Source organism: Condylura cristata, unplaced genomic scaffold (genome assembly GCF_000260355.1).
Source record: "Condylura cristata isolate star-nosed mole 26May11 unplaced genomic scaffold, ConCri1.0 scaffold00007, whole genome shotgun sequence".
NCBI lineage: Eukaryota > Metazoa > Chordata > Mammalia > Eulipotyphla > Talpidae > Condylura > Condylura cristata.
This window is the reverse complement of record NW_004567108.1, coordinates 41,476,486-41,492,629: the sequence shown is the minus strand read 5'-3', so window position 1 is coordinate 41,492,629 and position 16,144 is coordinate 41,476,486. Positions and strand designations below refer to the sequence as shown.

At 37.3% G+C, this 16,144-nt stretch overlaps 1 protein-coding gene across 1 annotated transcript in view; it reads left to right on the top strand.

Moving 5' to 3' along the window:
• MAST4 (microtubule associated serine/threonine kinase family member 4) overlaps positions 1-16,144 on the top strand; it is a 529,678-nt gene that overhangs the window by 265,635 nt on the left and 247,899 nt on the right. Inside the window, exon 4 of the mRNA XM_012721946.1 lies at positions 12,593-12,624. Within this exon, the coding sequence (XP_012577400.1) occupies positions 12,593-12,624 (32 nt within the window). The remainder of the gene's footprint in view (positions 1-12,592; positions 12,625-16,144) is intronic.

Sequence of the window (16,144 nt, the reverse complement as noted above, 5' to 3'; positions counted from 1 at the left end):
CTTTACCATGGGTTTGATCCCAGGCCTAGAGGTGACCCACATGACATGTCAGACCTTTCCTGATCCTCCCACTGCTCCCTTCAGCAGTGTAGTTCGTCGATATGCCTGTTTTGCTCTCCACTCTACCTCTGGTGAATCTTCTCACTGCCCCTGCAACTCTGGCCTGTACCCCCATTCTGTATACACAAATAAATCTATAAAAAGAAAATAGCACACTGGCAAAAAATACTTTAAAGTTGGATGTTATAAGATTTAGCAAATACTATCTATTACTTACTATGTAAAATATATCCTCTGTAAGTCAATTGTTTATTCTGTGACCTCTTTATAATAAATTTCAGTACTTTTAAAAGCTTAAGTCACATTATTGATTATTTGAATATGGGTGTCATTAATTTTCCATTGCCCTCATACATTTTATATGTACATTTTAAGTGTCGTCTTTTGCATTTAGATGGAGAGGAGTGGTCAGCAAAGAGCAGACTTGTGGTATTAGCTTCATATATAGCACTTGAAGAGCTCCCTGGAGCTGATTTGCTAGTAAATTTCTACACTAAAACAGGCTTCCAGAAGAGTGACTGCTAGATAAACTATGAGTTGTTCTTAGTAAATAAAAATGATTAATTTCAGTGATTAATTCACTATCCCTGGTCAGATAGTCTCATCTAATTCTGTTTCTTGATTCTATAAAAAAGTCCTTTTCTCTTTTGTATTAAGGTTGTCTATAATTTTAATGGAAACTTTGAATTATTATTTGATTTTAAAAAATTGGTTCATAAAAGGACATTGCTTCTTAAATTAGGAGTGGTTGAAATGTTGTGGGCAAACTGGTCTCCTTTGATGGAACTGGAAACTTCTGCCAAGAAAACTCATGTGAAATCTGTGTTAAGATACACTTGGGAAAAAATGATCACAACTCTTAGTGTTGGATTCTGGATTAGACAGTAATGTCAGTGTGGAAGTACTGAAAAATAAAAGTAAAATTAAGCAGGATTCTTGCTTAATTTTCATTCTTAGTCATTAATATTCACCTGCTTCTCAGGGTATTTTCCTGAATAATGGGAAGGTTTTAAAATCAAATAAGTCTTTTGAGCATTGAAGATGTTTGCCACTTTGCTGCTGAAGAATCTTACAGATTTATAGCAATCCTCTCATATCCACTATATTAACTAGCTTTTTAGAAGCTTATGAACATTGTAGCTTTTATTGATTCTAGGGAACTGTACCCAACAATAAGCAATAAAAGTCGATGGTAACTTTCTTCCCATATAGGGGTGTACAGATCAATATTTTGAATTTACTGTAATTTGCTGGTAATGGATGGAAGAACTGAAAAAATTGCATAGCCTTGTGGGGCACAGCTGTGTGGTGTTGCCTTTTTATCTAAGCTCACTGTAGGTCATAGGCATTCCAGAGTAACAAGAAACATAGTTAAGTGGCAGGGCTGATACGCGTATTTATCAAGAGCCGTCATAAGTCCCTTCTAAGGGAAAAAAGATCCCCAAACTTGTCCAGCATGACCTTCATTTTATAGTTCTGAAGGACCTCTAAACTGGTTCTGTCTTAAAGACAATTACAATTCTAAATTATCCAGCGTTAGTGTTTGATCTCCTGTTAAAGGAATTTTCTTGCTGATAACTAGCAGGGTATGTGAAGCCTGATTTACTTCAAATCTTTCTATTTTTTCACAAAACTGTGCTCAGGTACCTCCAGAAGTGGAGGTCCTGCAAACTTGCTCTTTAATTTTACCCTTTCCTCTCTCTGTCCGAGCTTGTGTCTGAGGTTCTTCATTCAATGTGAGCAGCACCCTTGAGTAGTATTGGCTCACACCTTGCGTGCATTGCTGTGGGGACTGTGCCAGATGCAGGGTGGTGTTCTCATTCATCATAGCACCTCAGGACAAACCATCATAGTTTCATTTTCTAATACAAATAACCAAGTTCTTAGAGGAATTAAGAAAGTTCCTGAAACTACTGATCATTAGATTAGAACATAGGTTGAACCTAGGTTCTGATCATTGTACCACTGTGAGGTATCAAACTGACTTAAAGGTCTTTTCTTAAAGTCCAGTTGATATAGTATTTGTATTCTTACTTAGTTTTGTTTGCTGTGAGCAACAGTGCTAATCTGACAAAAAATAATTTCTTGAATTTCACAACTGGCATAGACCATGTATAAAAGGTAGTTTTCTTCCTTGAGAATAACATGAGCACATAAAATAAATACTACATGACTGAATGCTATTAACCTTGGGGAGATAAGCAAACTTCACTTAGTATGTAGTAAACATAAACTAAAAGATGTTGTTAATATAGGTCCTAGTCATCACTCAGCAAACCCTGCAGAGAAGAGTGGAGAGTTTCTTTGGGAGACAAATTTCCACTATGTAATTGGAATTGGTTACTATTGCAATATATCTATACAATAGAAGGTCAGTAGCTATATAGCTGTCTGATTCCCAAACTTAGTTTTTTGTTTGTTTGTTTACATCAAGGATTTAATAGGAAGTGTCAAAAATAGCAGTAATTGGCTGGAAAAGGAACTTGTCTTGGTTGTGCATTTATTTGGGATTAGCTGATTATTTGACTTGTTACGCTTTTTCTACTTGAAGGTCTGTGTTAAGGTAACATATTTGCAAGGCTTTTCTACAAATAAAATCAGAGTATACAAAAATAATTTAAGTGTGAAATTTGCTTATAAAGAGCTGTGAAGATCCATGTTCTATCACTCCTTTCTAGAGAATTCGCCAGTGTGTTGACAACAGCACCTTGGAGTCTCCACACAGGTAACCCATGGTGCAGATACACCACGGCTTCCCTATGATGACAAATAATTACACAGCTCTCGACTCCAGCAGAAGTGGTGTCACAGACAAGACAAGCTATGTACCAACTCTCTATGATGTTGTCTGTATGTCTCTCCTTTGCCTCAATTCTCTCATCTGTAAAATGGGAATAATAATAAAATTAAGTAAGATAATGCACATCATCAAAAAATACATATCAGATACCATTATTAAATGGATGAAAGTAGCTGAGCTTACTAGAGCAAAGTAATTCTTACCATTTTGCATATTTTTGTTCAGGCAGAAAGGGGTTTGTGGTGATCATTTTTTAAAAAGATTTATTATGCATACAGAACTGGGGTACAGGCCAGAGGTGCAGGGCAGTGAGAGGATTCACCAGAGCCAGAGTGGAGAGCAGAACAGGCCGACTAAGTACACTGCTGAGGGGAGCAGAGGGTTGGTCAGGAGAGGTCTGCAGCGCCATGTGAATCACCTGCAGGGCGGGGAATCAAACTCATGCTGAAGTGACTTTAGCTTCTTCTTGCTGTGCTTTAACCCACTGCACCACCAGGGAGGGCCCATGATGATCAATTTTTAAACTTTTATTTAAGAAAACAACTTGGGTTGCTGACATGTTTTCTTATCTTTGCAACTTTATTCCATGTTTCTGCCCACCAGGGTTTAACATAAATGGCTTTGCTATGTCCTCACCCATTTTCAGATTTCCATGAATTGACTTCCAAAAGGTCTCCATAGCTTCCTTCACTGGGTTGCAGATGGTCCTTCACTCGTAAGATTCTAAACCTTCCCAGAAGTTTGGCATTTGTTCTTAACTCCTGCCATTCTATCCACATATTTCTCTCTTGTATCATCCATCCTCTCTCTCTCCACTTCTTCTTCCATGGTCGAGGCACTCAGCCATGCTTCCAGAAAAATTGAATAAGCCTAATAGCTTCCCACATTGCCATTAGTATGCTATTTGGGAGCATGATGCTGAGTGATTCTTGTAAATTTGTTGGTCTGACCATCTTATTCTCCCACTTGCCAGCTTTCATGAGTTCCCCACTGCCCTTACAGCAAAGGTACATGCTTCTAAAAACCCACTATGGTTTGGCTATGTCCCTTTTTCCAACTCACGGATTCCTCTGTTCTAGATGTTCCAAGTCTCCTAAAAGGGGTGAACTGTTTGACTGCACGCTAACCTGCTACATCTGTTTCTTCTTCTGGAATTACCCCTTCTTCTCCCATTCCTGAGGCTGGCTAACCAGCTCCCAAGTGGTGTTGAAGAAATGTCAAGCTTAAGTATTGTGTCACTGGAGAATATTTAAATTGCAGGGAACAAAGCACAGAAGTTTAACTGGTTTAAACAATAAAGGGACTCTTTTGGCTCCTGTAACTGTGAAATCTGTATGTAGGTATGGCTCAATCCATTGTTTCAAATATATCACCCAAGACCCAGTTTCTATCTGAGCCACTTTTGATGTCTGCCCTGCTGGCCACCGTTAGCTTCCTGGAAAAGGGAAGCTGTTCTTTCCTGGGAGCTCTAAGCAAATGTCTTGTTTTCTCAATCGAATTATTTACCATCATTGAACCAATTACTTTGACTCAGGCAGTGAGCTTTATTATCAGTGTAACTTAACTTGAGGTTGAGAATTGTGTCACTTCTGCCAGGTTTTGTCTTATGTATAGTGGGGAACATCACTGGGTGTAAGAAACAGCTCTGACCTTCCACAAAAAAAGCTGACCTCTCCTTTTCGTTACTATTGCGTAGTGTGAAAGACCCTATCCAGGTCTTCTTACATGGTATTCTGTAGTGAATGAAGTCCTTTATCTTCGATGCTTGACACAGTGCCTGCCCCATTAGCCTTTACCAAAAAAAAGCTATGTAAGAATAAAGGAAACCAGTTTCATTTGCTTTAGTCCCCAAAGGCTTCCCTTGCAGTTCCTCTTGGCAGAAGATCTTTGCCTTCTGTCTCCCTGAAATTAAAAAACTCCAGGTAAATTGCATCAGTTTTACTTTGCTCTTATTTAAGAGATTCTAGTTTACACCAGTGCCCTTATTTTTTCTCTAGAGGAAAGGCTGCCTTTTAGGAAAATTAGGAGTACCAGCTTTCTGCAGATGAGTCCTGCAGCTACCCATTCTGTTTCTCTGTGCTGCTCTGGGTTGGCATGTGGAGTCTAAGGGAAAATCTGAGCCTGGACAATATAGGTTAAAAATTGGCTTTCACTATCTTCTGTCTTGGTGATCTGGGCAATTGGTAATCTCCTGTGAGTTTTCCATGAGAAGGCTTATATGTCCTGCCAGATAGTCCATTGCATTTTACTATAAAATTTGTAGATTAAGTTTTAGATGAGCTCTTGCAAAACTAAAACAGTCAGATACCCATATTATGACTGAGAAACTTTGTCTATGGAAGAAACTTAGGAAATTATTTAAGTATTAAGGATCATAGCTGTTGATATAGGCTAAAGGCAGAAAGGTAAATGTGAAAAGAAAGGACTAAGATAACTACTTCTGTTTTTCCAAGAAAGTAATTCTGCTCTTTTGGTCAAGTGAAATATATGCAAAAACCTAGTGAGTAATTTTGTATGTACCTTTTTTCCTTATGTTTTCTTTTTCTATTTTTTTTTTCTTTTACCAAAGTAACACTGGTTTCCACACTGTATGTGACTCAGAGGCATAGGCTCATACAGCCTCAGATGCAAGTCACCTCACCACCCCCACCACCAAGGCACCCTTAGCCCTCCCACCTGGTTCATAGGGCTCCCTCCTCTTTTTTCTCTCCATTCCATAATCTCAATTCTATAGTCAGATTTGTAGGGTTTGTAAGTGGTTTGGTTCTATCTGACCTGTTGTTTTGTTTCTGTCTTCAGAAACAAATATAAATGAAGCCATGTGGTATGTGTCCTTCTCCTTCTAATTTGGTTAGCATTATTCCTCCATTTTCATTCTTGTTGTCACAAATAGCACAAAAAAAAAACAAAAAACCACAAAACACCATTTGTAATAGTTGAGTAGTACTTCATTGTGTGTCTCTCCTGCCTCCTAATCTGTTTGTCTGTCCTTGGGTATTTGGGCGATTTCCTTCATTTAGCTCTGGCTGTCTATTGTGCTCCAGTAGGAATGCACACACCCTTTCACATTACTGTTTTTCTGTTCTTTAAGTAGATACCTAGGAGTGGAATTGGTGGAGCTATGTTAGATTTATTTTTAATATTTCAAGGAACCTCCATACTGTTTTCCACAGGGGATGGACGTATCTGTATTCCCTTTTCTCCACACTCTTCCCAGCACTTATTATATATTCTCACAGATATGTGGTGGTATCTCCTTGGGTTTTATTTGCATTTTCTTGATAAGTGATATTGAGCATTTTCTCCTGTACCTGTTGGTCACTTGTGCGTCGTCTCGAAGAAGTGCCTACTTAGATTTCTTGTCTATGTTTTGATAGTGTTCATTATTTTCTTTTTGTTGAATTGTTGAGTTTTATATAGATCTTTGATAGCATCCCCTTGTCAGCTATGTGATGTGCAAATATTTTCTCCCATGCATTGGGATGTCTTTTTGTTTTAATGATATTTTCTTATGCTGTGCAGAAACTTTCCCATTTGACATAATCCCAATTGTTTCTATTCTCTTTTGTTTCTCTTGCTGTTGGAGACAAATCCACAATGACATCACTAAAGCCAGTGTTGTGGAGTGCGTTGTTGCTTTTCTTCTATGTATTTTATGGTTTCAGGCCTCACATTTTGTTCATTTTGTTGAAATTTACTATGACAAATAAATACATTAAAGTGCATTATGGCTACAGATTCTAAAATGTAATGAAATAAAATCTTCCAAAAGGGGCAATACTTCAGGATTCTCTGCCTACCTGTCCATTTCCCACTAGGGTTGTTAGTGGTATTTTATAGGTTGAATGTTTTGAATGTCCAAGCAGCTCTGGGGAGCTCTTTCTCCTGCTATTCCAACTTTGCTCTGTAGGTTTCTTTGCAGATAGCCATGAACTTCATTGGTCATTCTCTGGCTTTTTCAAGAGTTGCATGAGTCTGAGCCACTTTTACCTGCTGCTCTGACTCAAAAACAAGCCTTTGTTAAAGACCTGGTTTCATGGCATGAGCTTTTTATTTCTGTCCTCTACTTTTAAAAGTGATTCAGAAGTGGAGGCCAGAGCAAGGGGACCCAAAGTATTTCTCTAGAAAGACCACTCCCCGATGAGCTTCTACCCCTAACACATTTTACATTCTGGTTGGGAGAGTTACATTTGGGGTCTGTCCCTTGCTCTACAATGCTTCCCACTTGTAACAGAAATAACAAAAAACCGAAGACTGCTACTATAATGACAGCCTAAAATACTATAACTCCATACAGAAAAGCATTCCAAGGCAAGTGGTCATGCAAACTGATAGTCCTTCAGGGGACATAAGAGCACTAGCCCGTACTAAACAGCCTACACAAACAACTCTTGCCCTAGATCTCCAGGGTGGGGTCCAGGCACTGGGATTGTTAAAAGCTCCCTGAGTGACATTAATGTTTAGCCAGACTGTGTTCAAAACCACTGTTTGAGCTGAATGACCTCATCTGCTTTTACTTTCTCTCCCCTGTTAGTGTTTACATATCAAGTTATACTGCATAATCTTGCACCTGGCCATAGCTCATTTGTATGGTGTGTGTGTTTTCTTCCAACTACCTTTTAAATCTGCTTTATTTCATTTACTCCTTCTGGATTCCTAACAGCACCTGTTAAGCTACCCTGTTCACCTCAGCCCTTCACACTCTTGCCCTGAATTAATGGTCTGTCATTGTAGAGTAGCTTTTGTAACCCTGGAAGGTAGGGTGAGGGCATCCGTGGCTAATTAAGAAATGATGAGGGAAACATGTAAACTTTATAGCTAGTCGTTTCTGGAAAATAATGGGAAGGTGCGGTTTACCAGACATTGTCATTCCCTTTGTTTGAGTGAGTCTTTTGATCGGAAGGTCAGTTGCCAAATTTCCAAATCTTCTCAGAGGATCTCCCAGCACAGGAATCTTGGTAGGTGTGGTCTCACCTGAGGGCACATTAGAGAAAGGGGCACGGTTCTTTCCTGCTTCCTTGATGATGTTGCTGCTCATGGGGAGTCGGGGTGCGCTAGAAGGGGGAGGTGAAGGTGGGGACACAGTGAGCTGCTTCCTGGAAGCTGAGCAGTCAGCCGAACAGCTGTCCCACTGGGCTGTCCCCTGGGTGTGGCCTTGCTCTCTGGGGTTTAATTTCCTGCTCCTATTTTCTCCCTTGTTTTTCCAACCATTCCATCATCTGTGTGGGAATTAGTATTTACTCCAGGGATAATAAATTTGTACTTACCAGTTTCATCAGTGTGTCTGGTTTTTAAGAACTTACTGCTGTGTTGTGCACCACACCATATAACAATGTTCGTGGTACCACTTCTGCTTTTTCTGCCAGTTCTCTTCTATTTTAATCTGCACCATGGGTTCACACACCATCTTACACACTCATAATCCCCAAGAGTATCTCTCCTGAACCCAGGTACTTCTTATGTCATTCAACTGTTTGGGAACTTTGACGTGGAATTCTTATATGAATGTAACATGTCCAAACAGATATGTTCTTCCTGTACACAGTTTCTCAGGCCCCAAACTTTTGATTCTTTCTTGTTGTCTTTTTCACAGCCCGCATCCAGTTCCTTCACACAGCTGAGGAAAGCACACCTTGTACTTGACAGCTTCTCCACATTTTCAGGGCTGATCCTAGCCACAGCCTTGTCTCACATAGACCACTTCTGTGGCCTTGAAAGTGGGACTAAGTATTGCTTTCAAATAAGCTTAGAATGTTTGGATTTGGATTTATTTTTGTAAGTAAAGGGTTATTGGAATGCAGCTATGACCTTTATTTACATATTGTCTGTGACCACTTTTGCACTATGGCAGAGTTGAGTAGTGTGACAAAGGCACTGTGGCCTGCAAAACCCCAAAATTTGCTAACTGGTCCTCTATAGAGAAAGCTTGTCTATGCCTGAGGGTGTTTTTTTATTTTGTACATTTTTGTTGATCATTTTCATTGTCTACCTAATCCTCAGCCCCCACTGACAACATTCTAATCTCCATACTGCTTGTTCTTTCTCTTTTAAGAGGGAAAGTTTTGTTTTAAGTCAGGGGATCATTTTAGTTTTATAGAAACATTGCAAGGCAGCACAGAGAATTTCTCTATACTTTCCCACCAGTTTCCTCTAGTGGTAACAGCTTTTATAACCTTAATACACTTGTCAAAACTATGAAATTAGCATTGTCACATCCCTATTAACTTTATTCATCTACCACCAGCATTTCCACTAATGTCTGAATTCTGACTCAGAATTCAATACATTTTCTTACATGGGATTTGGTCATCATGCTGCTTTAGTCTGCTCTGATCTGTAGCTGTATCTCAGTTGTTTTTGTTTCTCACACACTTGACAATTAGAGTTGTAAAATGGCACTTAGTTTGGGTTTGCCTGGTGTTTTTGCATGACGAGCCTGGAGTTAAGGGTGTTTATGGTCTTCATAGATGTGAAGTTTTATATAGCTAAACAGGATATCAGGTTATGTCATGTTAGCAACATGACTTTTCATTGATAGTGGTAATTGTGTTCACTTGTTAGGGACAGTATTTGTCAGGCTTCTTTACCTAAAGTTACTATTTTTCTCTTTTCCTTCTTGATTTTGGAGGTAAATCACTATTAGAACCCATCAGCTTGTTAGAATAGTGGAAGATACAGGTGGCATAGGCAACCATATAGTTCTGGCTTTGTGTGGTCATTCAATATGTATTTCTAGAATTGCCACTGTAGAGATTGCTTGTTCATATTAAACATACCTGTTTTCTTTGTTGTCTTCTTGAATAAAACAAACTGTTTTCCCCCTATGAAGCCAAGTTTGGCCAGGGGGAAAGAGATAGAATCATTTGTTGTGGCTTGCTTTTCCCCCAGAAGGGACTCTACACAAACCCTGTGTGTCTTCAATCTTATCAAGGGCTCCCAAGAAGAAAACAGAGTTCTCAGACAAGATTGACTTTAAGTGAGCTTATTTTTCCACTGTGTGTCTTTGCTAGCTAGCACTTTTTGAAAGAAGGGTAAAAGAAAATATCAGGCAAAAAAAGACAGACTAATTCTCAAATAAAAATTAGAAGTCACTGCACAATCAATATCAGCGAAAAATGTTAATCCTCTTAAACATTCTTAAGAACTGTGATGATTTGTAACAACATAATGTTTTGTTCAGCTTGATGCTGCTTGTCCTTTTCCACTCTTTCCTACTTCGTGCCTCCTTTAATTCCTACCTGACATTAAATTCTTAACACATGTTCCAAATATACTAAGCACATGCTTTGGTTTACGACATGGACCAATACCCCTCGTCTTATCTAATTATCTAAGTGTGTGTTTGTGACCTTATCCTGACATTAAAACAACAAAATAAGGGCACACAAAGAGCCACAGTGGCTGGGCAGTAAATGCCTTGATGCTGCTTATTTATGTCTAACCCTGCAGATTTATCCACACACAGTACCCACGCATCAGGGCAGCAGTCACTCCTTGCTCAAGTTGCGATTGCTCAACCCTCCTGGTATTTGCAGACTTTTGCAGCTACTGTTCACAAGGTCTTGGCCACAGCACATTCATTTCTCTCACTTTATTACCATCACATCTGATTCCAATTTGCTACCAAATTGAGTTTCCAGTCTCAAGCCTGACATTCAAGCCGTCAGGTGGATTAGCTCCTTCAGCTTGGTTAGCGTGGAGGCTTCAGGTCAGTTGACAGTGGCCTATTAACGTCCTCTGCGCCTCATCTTGGAACCTTGGCGGCCGTCCCGTGGAGTAGCAGTGCTGGGTTACCCACTGTAACCTTTCTGCTTGTTTAGAACTCATCATTCTAGACCTATTGGAAAGACTTCTGATTAAAAACAGAGCTGGTTTTTATCCCTTATCTTGCCATTTCAGCAGCTTCTTCTCAGAGAAAAGCAGCTAGCTTATGGTCAGGTCATCTGGTAGAATGTGATTGATTTGAACTATTGGGGATCCTTCATTTGGCCCTTTGCCTCATATCTTATGAGTGATCTCTTTGCATATAGAGTTAAAATAACACCTGACTTATTTTTTTCCCTGTTATTAATGATAGCTACTCAAGTACTCCTTTTCTTCTTATACTGCTGTAAAATCAACTACTGGACAGAGCAATTTTTTACTTATATAAGCACTTGGCCTGTTGGTATGCAGTGGGTCTCAAATAACCCTTTTCTAAAAGAAACAATTTGGTGAATGATGGATTCTGGGGAGTTTTCTCTCTTTCTTTCTTATTTAAACTTGAATACAAAGCTAATATCTCAGAGCTTGTCATAACTGAAGATCCATATATAGAGAATTACTCATGGGCTTTCTATTTGCATTTCAAATCCTAAAGAATATCTGTTTTGTACAGAGACATTTGTCACCAAGGCCTTTGTAAATGAAGGTACATTTATGTTTCAGAATCAAGGAGCCAGATTTCACAAACACTGTAATTTCAGGGGGCCACTAAAGATTAAACAAAAGTAAACAAAAAAGTGAAGCGTTTAGTCCCTGAGCCTTGAAACCCTTAAAAAAAAAAAGTTAGGAGGAATCAGCCATTCTGTTCTAAAAATTGCTCATTGTTCTTCTAATTAAACAGTGATAGAATTTGTTAACTACAAAAATATACATAAGTCAGATCCTTCCCCTCTGCTCTCAAGACCATTTTCTGTTCTGTAAGCTGGGCTGAAGTAATTTGTACAGTTTAAAAGTAAGAACTGAGATCACTGTCTGTGACAAACACTCAAAGAGGCGATAAAAAATAGGGGACCAGAGCTGAGAGGAAAACACCTATGAAGAGTTCATCTCACGCTCCTGAGTGGCAAAATAATGATAATAATAAAATACAGTTATGAGAACAAAAAACCAAATTTAGTTGAATCTTTGGAATTTATGTTGTATTCAATTTTTGAGCTATAACAGCCAGATGACTCATTGCTTCCTGTTCTTTAATTACTATTATCAAGTAATCAATCTGACCACTCAGGCTTCACAGACTTCATCAGTGACTGGAAGTATTGCTGATTACCTTTTTGTTAGGTTGACTTACTAGTTTTTGGTTGTTTTTTTTTTTTTTTTTTTCATTTTAGTTTTATTGGTGGTGGTGGGTAGGTAGATAATGAACCTACTTTGAAACAAGTATGAGAATAACTCTTTTAAAACTATAAAGCTCCTTATTAAATTTTGTTGCTGTCTGGTTACCTTTTTAGCAGTTTATTAACCTAATATCAAATATCCTAAATGATAAAATATATTTGTTATAAAAAATAGAATCAGAAGGAAACTTTTGGTCTACTTTTTGGATAAAGTGTAATCTTTGCTATACACAGTGATCTGTGTGAGCTTATTTATGTTGGGGCAAATGGTCTGGTTTTACTGCTGTTTTCATTTTGTCTCTCATTTAATTATAAATTACAAGATTTAATTTCTCTTTATATACATTTGGTCTTTGAATACATCTTTGATTCTTCCGATTTTCCTTACACTTCAATATAGGACCATGGGACTTTACTGTGGTTGGTTTGGGAGGGTTGATATCTTTTCCCCAACAGAACTTAGATACAATGTTTGTAATGTAAACTCAATATTATGATGTTGAAGTCTTCTTAGTGTGGAAAATGGCAACTCAAGCATAATAAAGGATCATACACTTCATATTTTCCATGTGGTATCCTTGTCGTCTAGGGTGAATGCAGTAATTCATTTGCTTGCTTTTTTCTTTTACAGAAGGAGCTGAGTCTCCCCAGAAGAGGAAGCTTGTAAGTAGCACTATTTTGTTAACTATTTTGGACACAGTTTGTAATGTGATCATTCTCTGACTTGTTGGGTTTTTAGTGGAAAAAGGATGATTAATGATAATCAACTGAAGTAAGAAAGCAAAAAACTTTGTATTTATGTATACAAGGCAAGTATGAATTATTTCAAGATAACCTGAAGAAAATTTCCAGGGTTTGTTTCCTACTTATTCCAGGAGGAATCTTGATTTTTAAAAGTTCCGATCTTTTATCAAGCAAAAACATTATTTGGTCTGCAGACATTATAAATTGATATCTCTCAAGAATTTGGAGATTGGTGATTATTCTTCATACTTATAAAAATTATATACTTTTGCACTAGAATTGGTAAAGACTGAGTCAGCTAAACTTACTACTACTGGAGCTTGATCTTACTAAATTAATTCATGTAAGGCTCTTTTATTAAAATAGCAAATTTATGAATCCTGACTTAACTTCTCTGTGGTGTGTTTTGACCTTTTATTTTTATTTATTTATTTTTTTAAAGATTTATTTATTTTTGCGTACAGTACTGGGGTACAGGCCAGAAGCTGAGGGGCAGTGAGAGAACAGGCAGATTGACGAAGTACACTGCTGAGGGGAGCAGCGGACGGGTCGGTAGAGGTCTGCCACGCCATGTGGTCACCTCCGGGGCAGGTGGGAATCGAACTCATGCGGAAGTGGCTTTAGCTTCTCAGTGCTGTGCTTTAACCCGCTGCGCTTTTCCCACTTGCAAGTTGCGATGAAATTGTCTTTCATAAGCCACTAAATTCAGGGTAGATTTATTTTCAGCTACTACTGTGAAAAAACTTAATATTTGATTTTTTATCTAATTTATATTGAAGAATTTAGTGGATGGTGTCCACTTACTTCTTAAAGAAACTAAGTATAACCCTTAAGTTTATGTAGGTCTCAATTTAGAGGATTAGAAATACATGTATATGCTGACTGTTGAAATATAGAATTCACACCATTGACTAAAATTTGAAAAAAAAATGCAGCTTTTGTATCTAGTAACTAAAATTTCACCAACCAGAAATAATGCGTTACTATCCATTTGGTGCTCTTCCCCACTCCTTTCCCCTCCCCCAATTTTTTTTTTTTTTTTTTTTTGACAAATTTAGGCTGCTAGAAGGAGACCTGTTCAGTATTGTTGGGGAAGGTGTCTAGGTAAAATTTTACTATTGCTAACTTAAATCTCTGTGAACTAAAGACTAATGGTCTAATAGTTTGTCATAGGAAATACTCTCAGGATCAGAAAGCTTCCCTTTTATTGCATCATGATCAGGAATCTTTCATCTAAACTTGGAAAGGTTAACATTTTTTGGTATTTTCCATCATGATGAAAAATAAGAAATGGCAATAACAAATAATATGAAATATCTTTACTGAGAAATTCTTCTCTCAATTAAGATTAAAATGTTGTAGGTTTGTCCTTTATACTTTATTTTAGGACTTTAGAACCTCAAACAATCATTTTGGAATTTTAAATAAATTGCACTTGCTTTTTTTCCCACTCTGTTTTGAGTTAGTATGCTTTCTATAAATTATTATTAAGGTAATATTAATTAAAAACTTAGATCCTCTTTTGTACTGTGTAAGTCTCAATTCTGTTAATGTTAGTCACAAGCTGAAGGGAAAAATACAAAGAAAACTTAAATTTCCCTATTGGAAGCCTAGAATCTTTCATTTAGAGAAAAAGGATGATGACATAAGTTTGTTTGAAGTCCATACCCTAAATACTTGGTAAGAGAATGATGGAATTAAATGGAAGCCATTTAAAATCCCCTTCCTCATAAAAATCAATATATCTGTCAATCATGATGAGAATAAAACACAATACAGATGTCAATATAAATCTACTTTTCAAAAAGGGAATTCTGGAAAAATGAATGTTTTCCAGTGGAACAAATCAAAAATAAACATCCTGTTTTATATTTTCTATAAACACAAATATTCCTAAAAGAATTAATGATGTATAATATAGGTGGTCTGGGAGTTAACACCACTCAACACTTTCAGGGAACACAGAATGCCAGTGATTCCTCTTTTATGACTTTGAGAAAAAGAAAATACTTTAAAAAATAGATGCTAGAGTGATTTTAATACAAGTCTTATAAAGAAGGGCATAAGTGTGTCTTTATTAGTTATTGGTGATAGCCATCATAATGGTACCTGACTATTAAACTTATTAACACAGCCTGTTTATTTACTGCATAAATGCTTTTGATTCCCATACTGCCTTCTCCCTGAAAGATTGTGTACTTGATCCTGCTGTTCAGTTGTGTCTTTTTTTCACACTGATAGTGGGTAACTGCACAGTGTGATACAGTAGTCACTGTCTTTGGTTACACAGCAATGCCACTGAGATTGTCAGGGGATATGTACCTTAGAAATGCTAGGCTTTTAGAACAAGGAGCCTGATTTTGTTACATTCTGACTTGTATATGGCAAAGGATAATACTTAAGTGAGTCTTTAAGATTAAAGAAAATAGTATTATTTAAGCTTAAGGATGTTTTCTGTGTTGGGAATTATAGGATACACCTATTTATAAACATATAAATATATAGTGATATAATTTATATACAAATGTACATATAAAATTATATCACTATATATTTACACAGCTTTATAAACCCTTTGCAAATAAAAAGACAAAGAACACATTTTCATTTTATTAGTTAAATGTTTAAAAGTGTAAACTGACCTAAAATAAAGTAACTGAAAGCCCTACTAAAATTATATTTTTTGGTCATTTCTCAAAGAGTTAACTGGAAGACTGTGTTGTTTCATGTAGATTTTTTAAAGGCAATGCTGGTGACCTTTATTTTATGGTGCAAAGGGCAGCAGACTGGAGAAGTCCAGGAAATGGTTTTCCAGACAAGGTGTTACTAGCTAACCAAGCAGCACCAGGTACATTAAACATTTTCGATTGTCTTTTCTAGCTTCTTAACAACTTCGAGATCTCACACCCCATTTTACTCCAGTTCCCTTCTTCCTTTCATAAGTAACAGTTTGCCAAGGCTCTTGGTCCTCGTTCTTTCCAGCATTTCCCTTGTCTATATCCTTGGAATTAAAGGTGCCATGCTCTCCACTCCCTTTCCTCCCAGCTACCTGTCCAGAGCTACATAGCCTTTGAATAAGTCATAGCCTTTGAACAAGTCATATTGTGAACTACTAAATAACAAGTAGAATGAATGTACTAGCATATAATTATAAGAAACAGCACTTAGGAAAATCTCAAAGTAACTATTAGATACGGGACACTATTTGCATTGTAAAATGTAAAAATATGCAAAACAAGATATGGCCTTTTTGAAAATGCATTTATAGTAAAAATATAAAAACATGTATGGGAAGCAAATTCACAATAAAGCTTACTTATCAACGGAGAGGAGAGAATGAAAGAAATGGGATTTTAGTAGGCTCAACAGGGAGTTCCGTATATATTACGGATAGGATGGTATCTACATGTGTGTTTATAATACACATCTGCATTTTGAT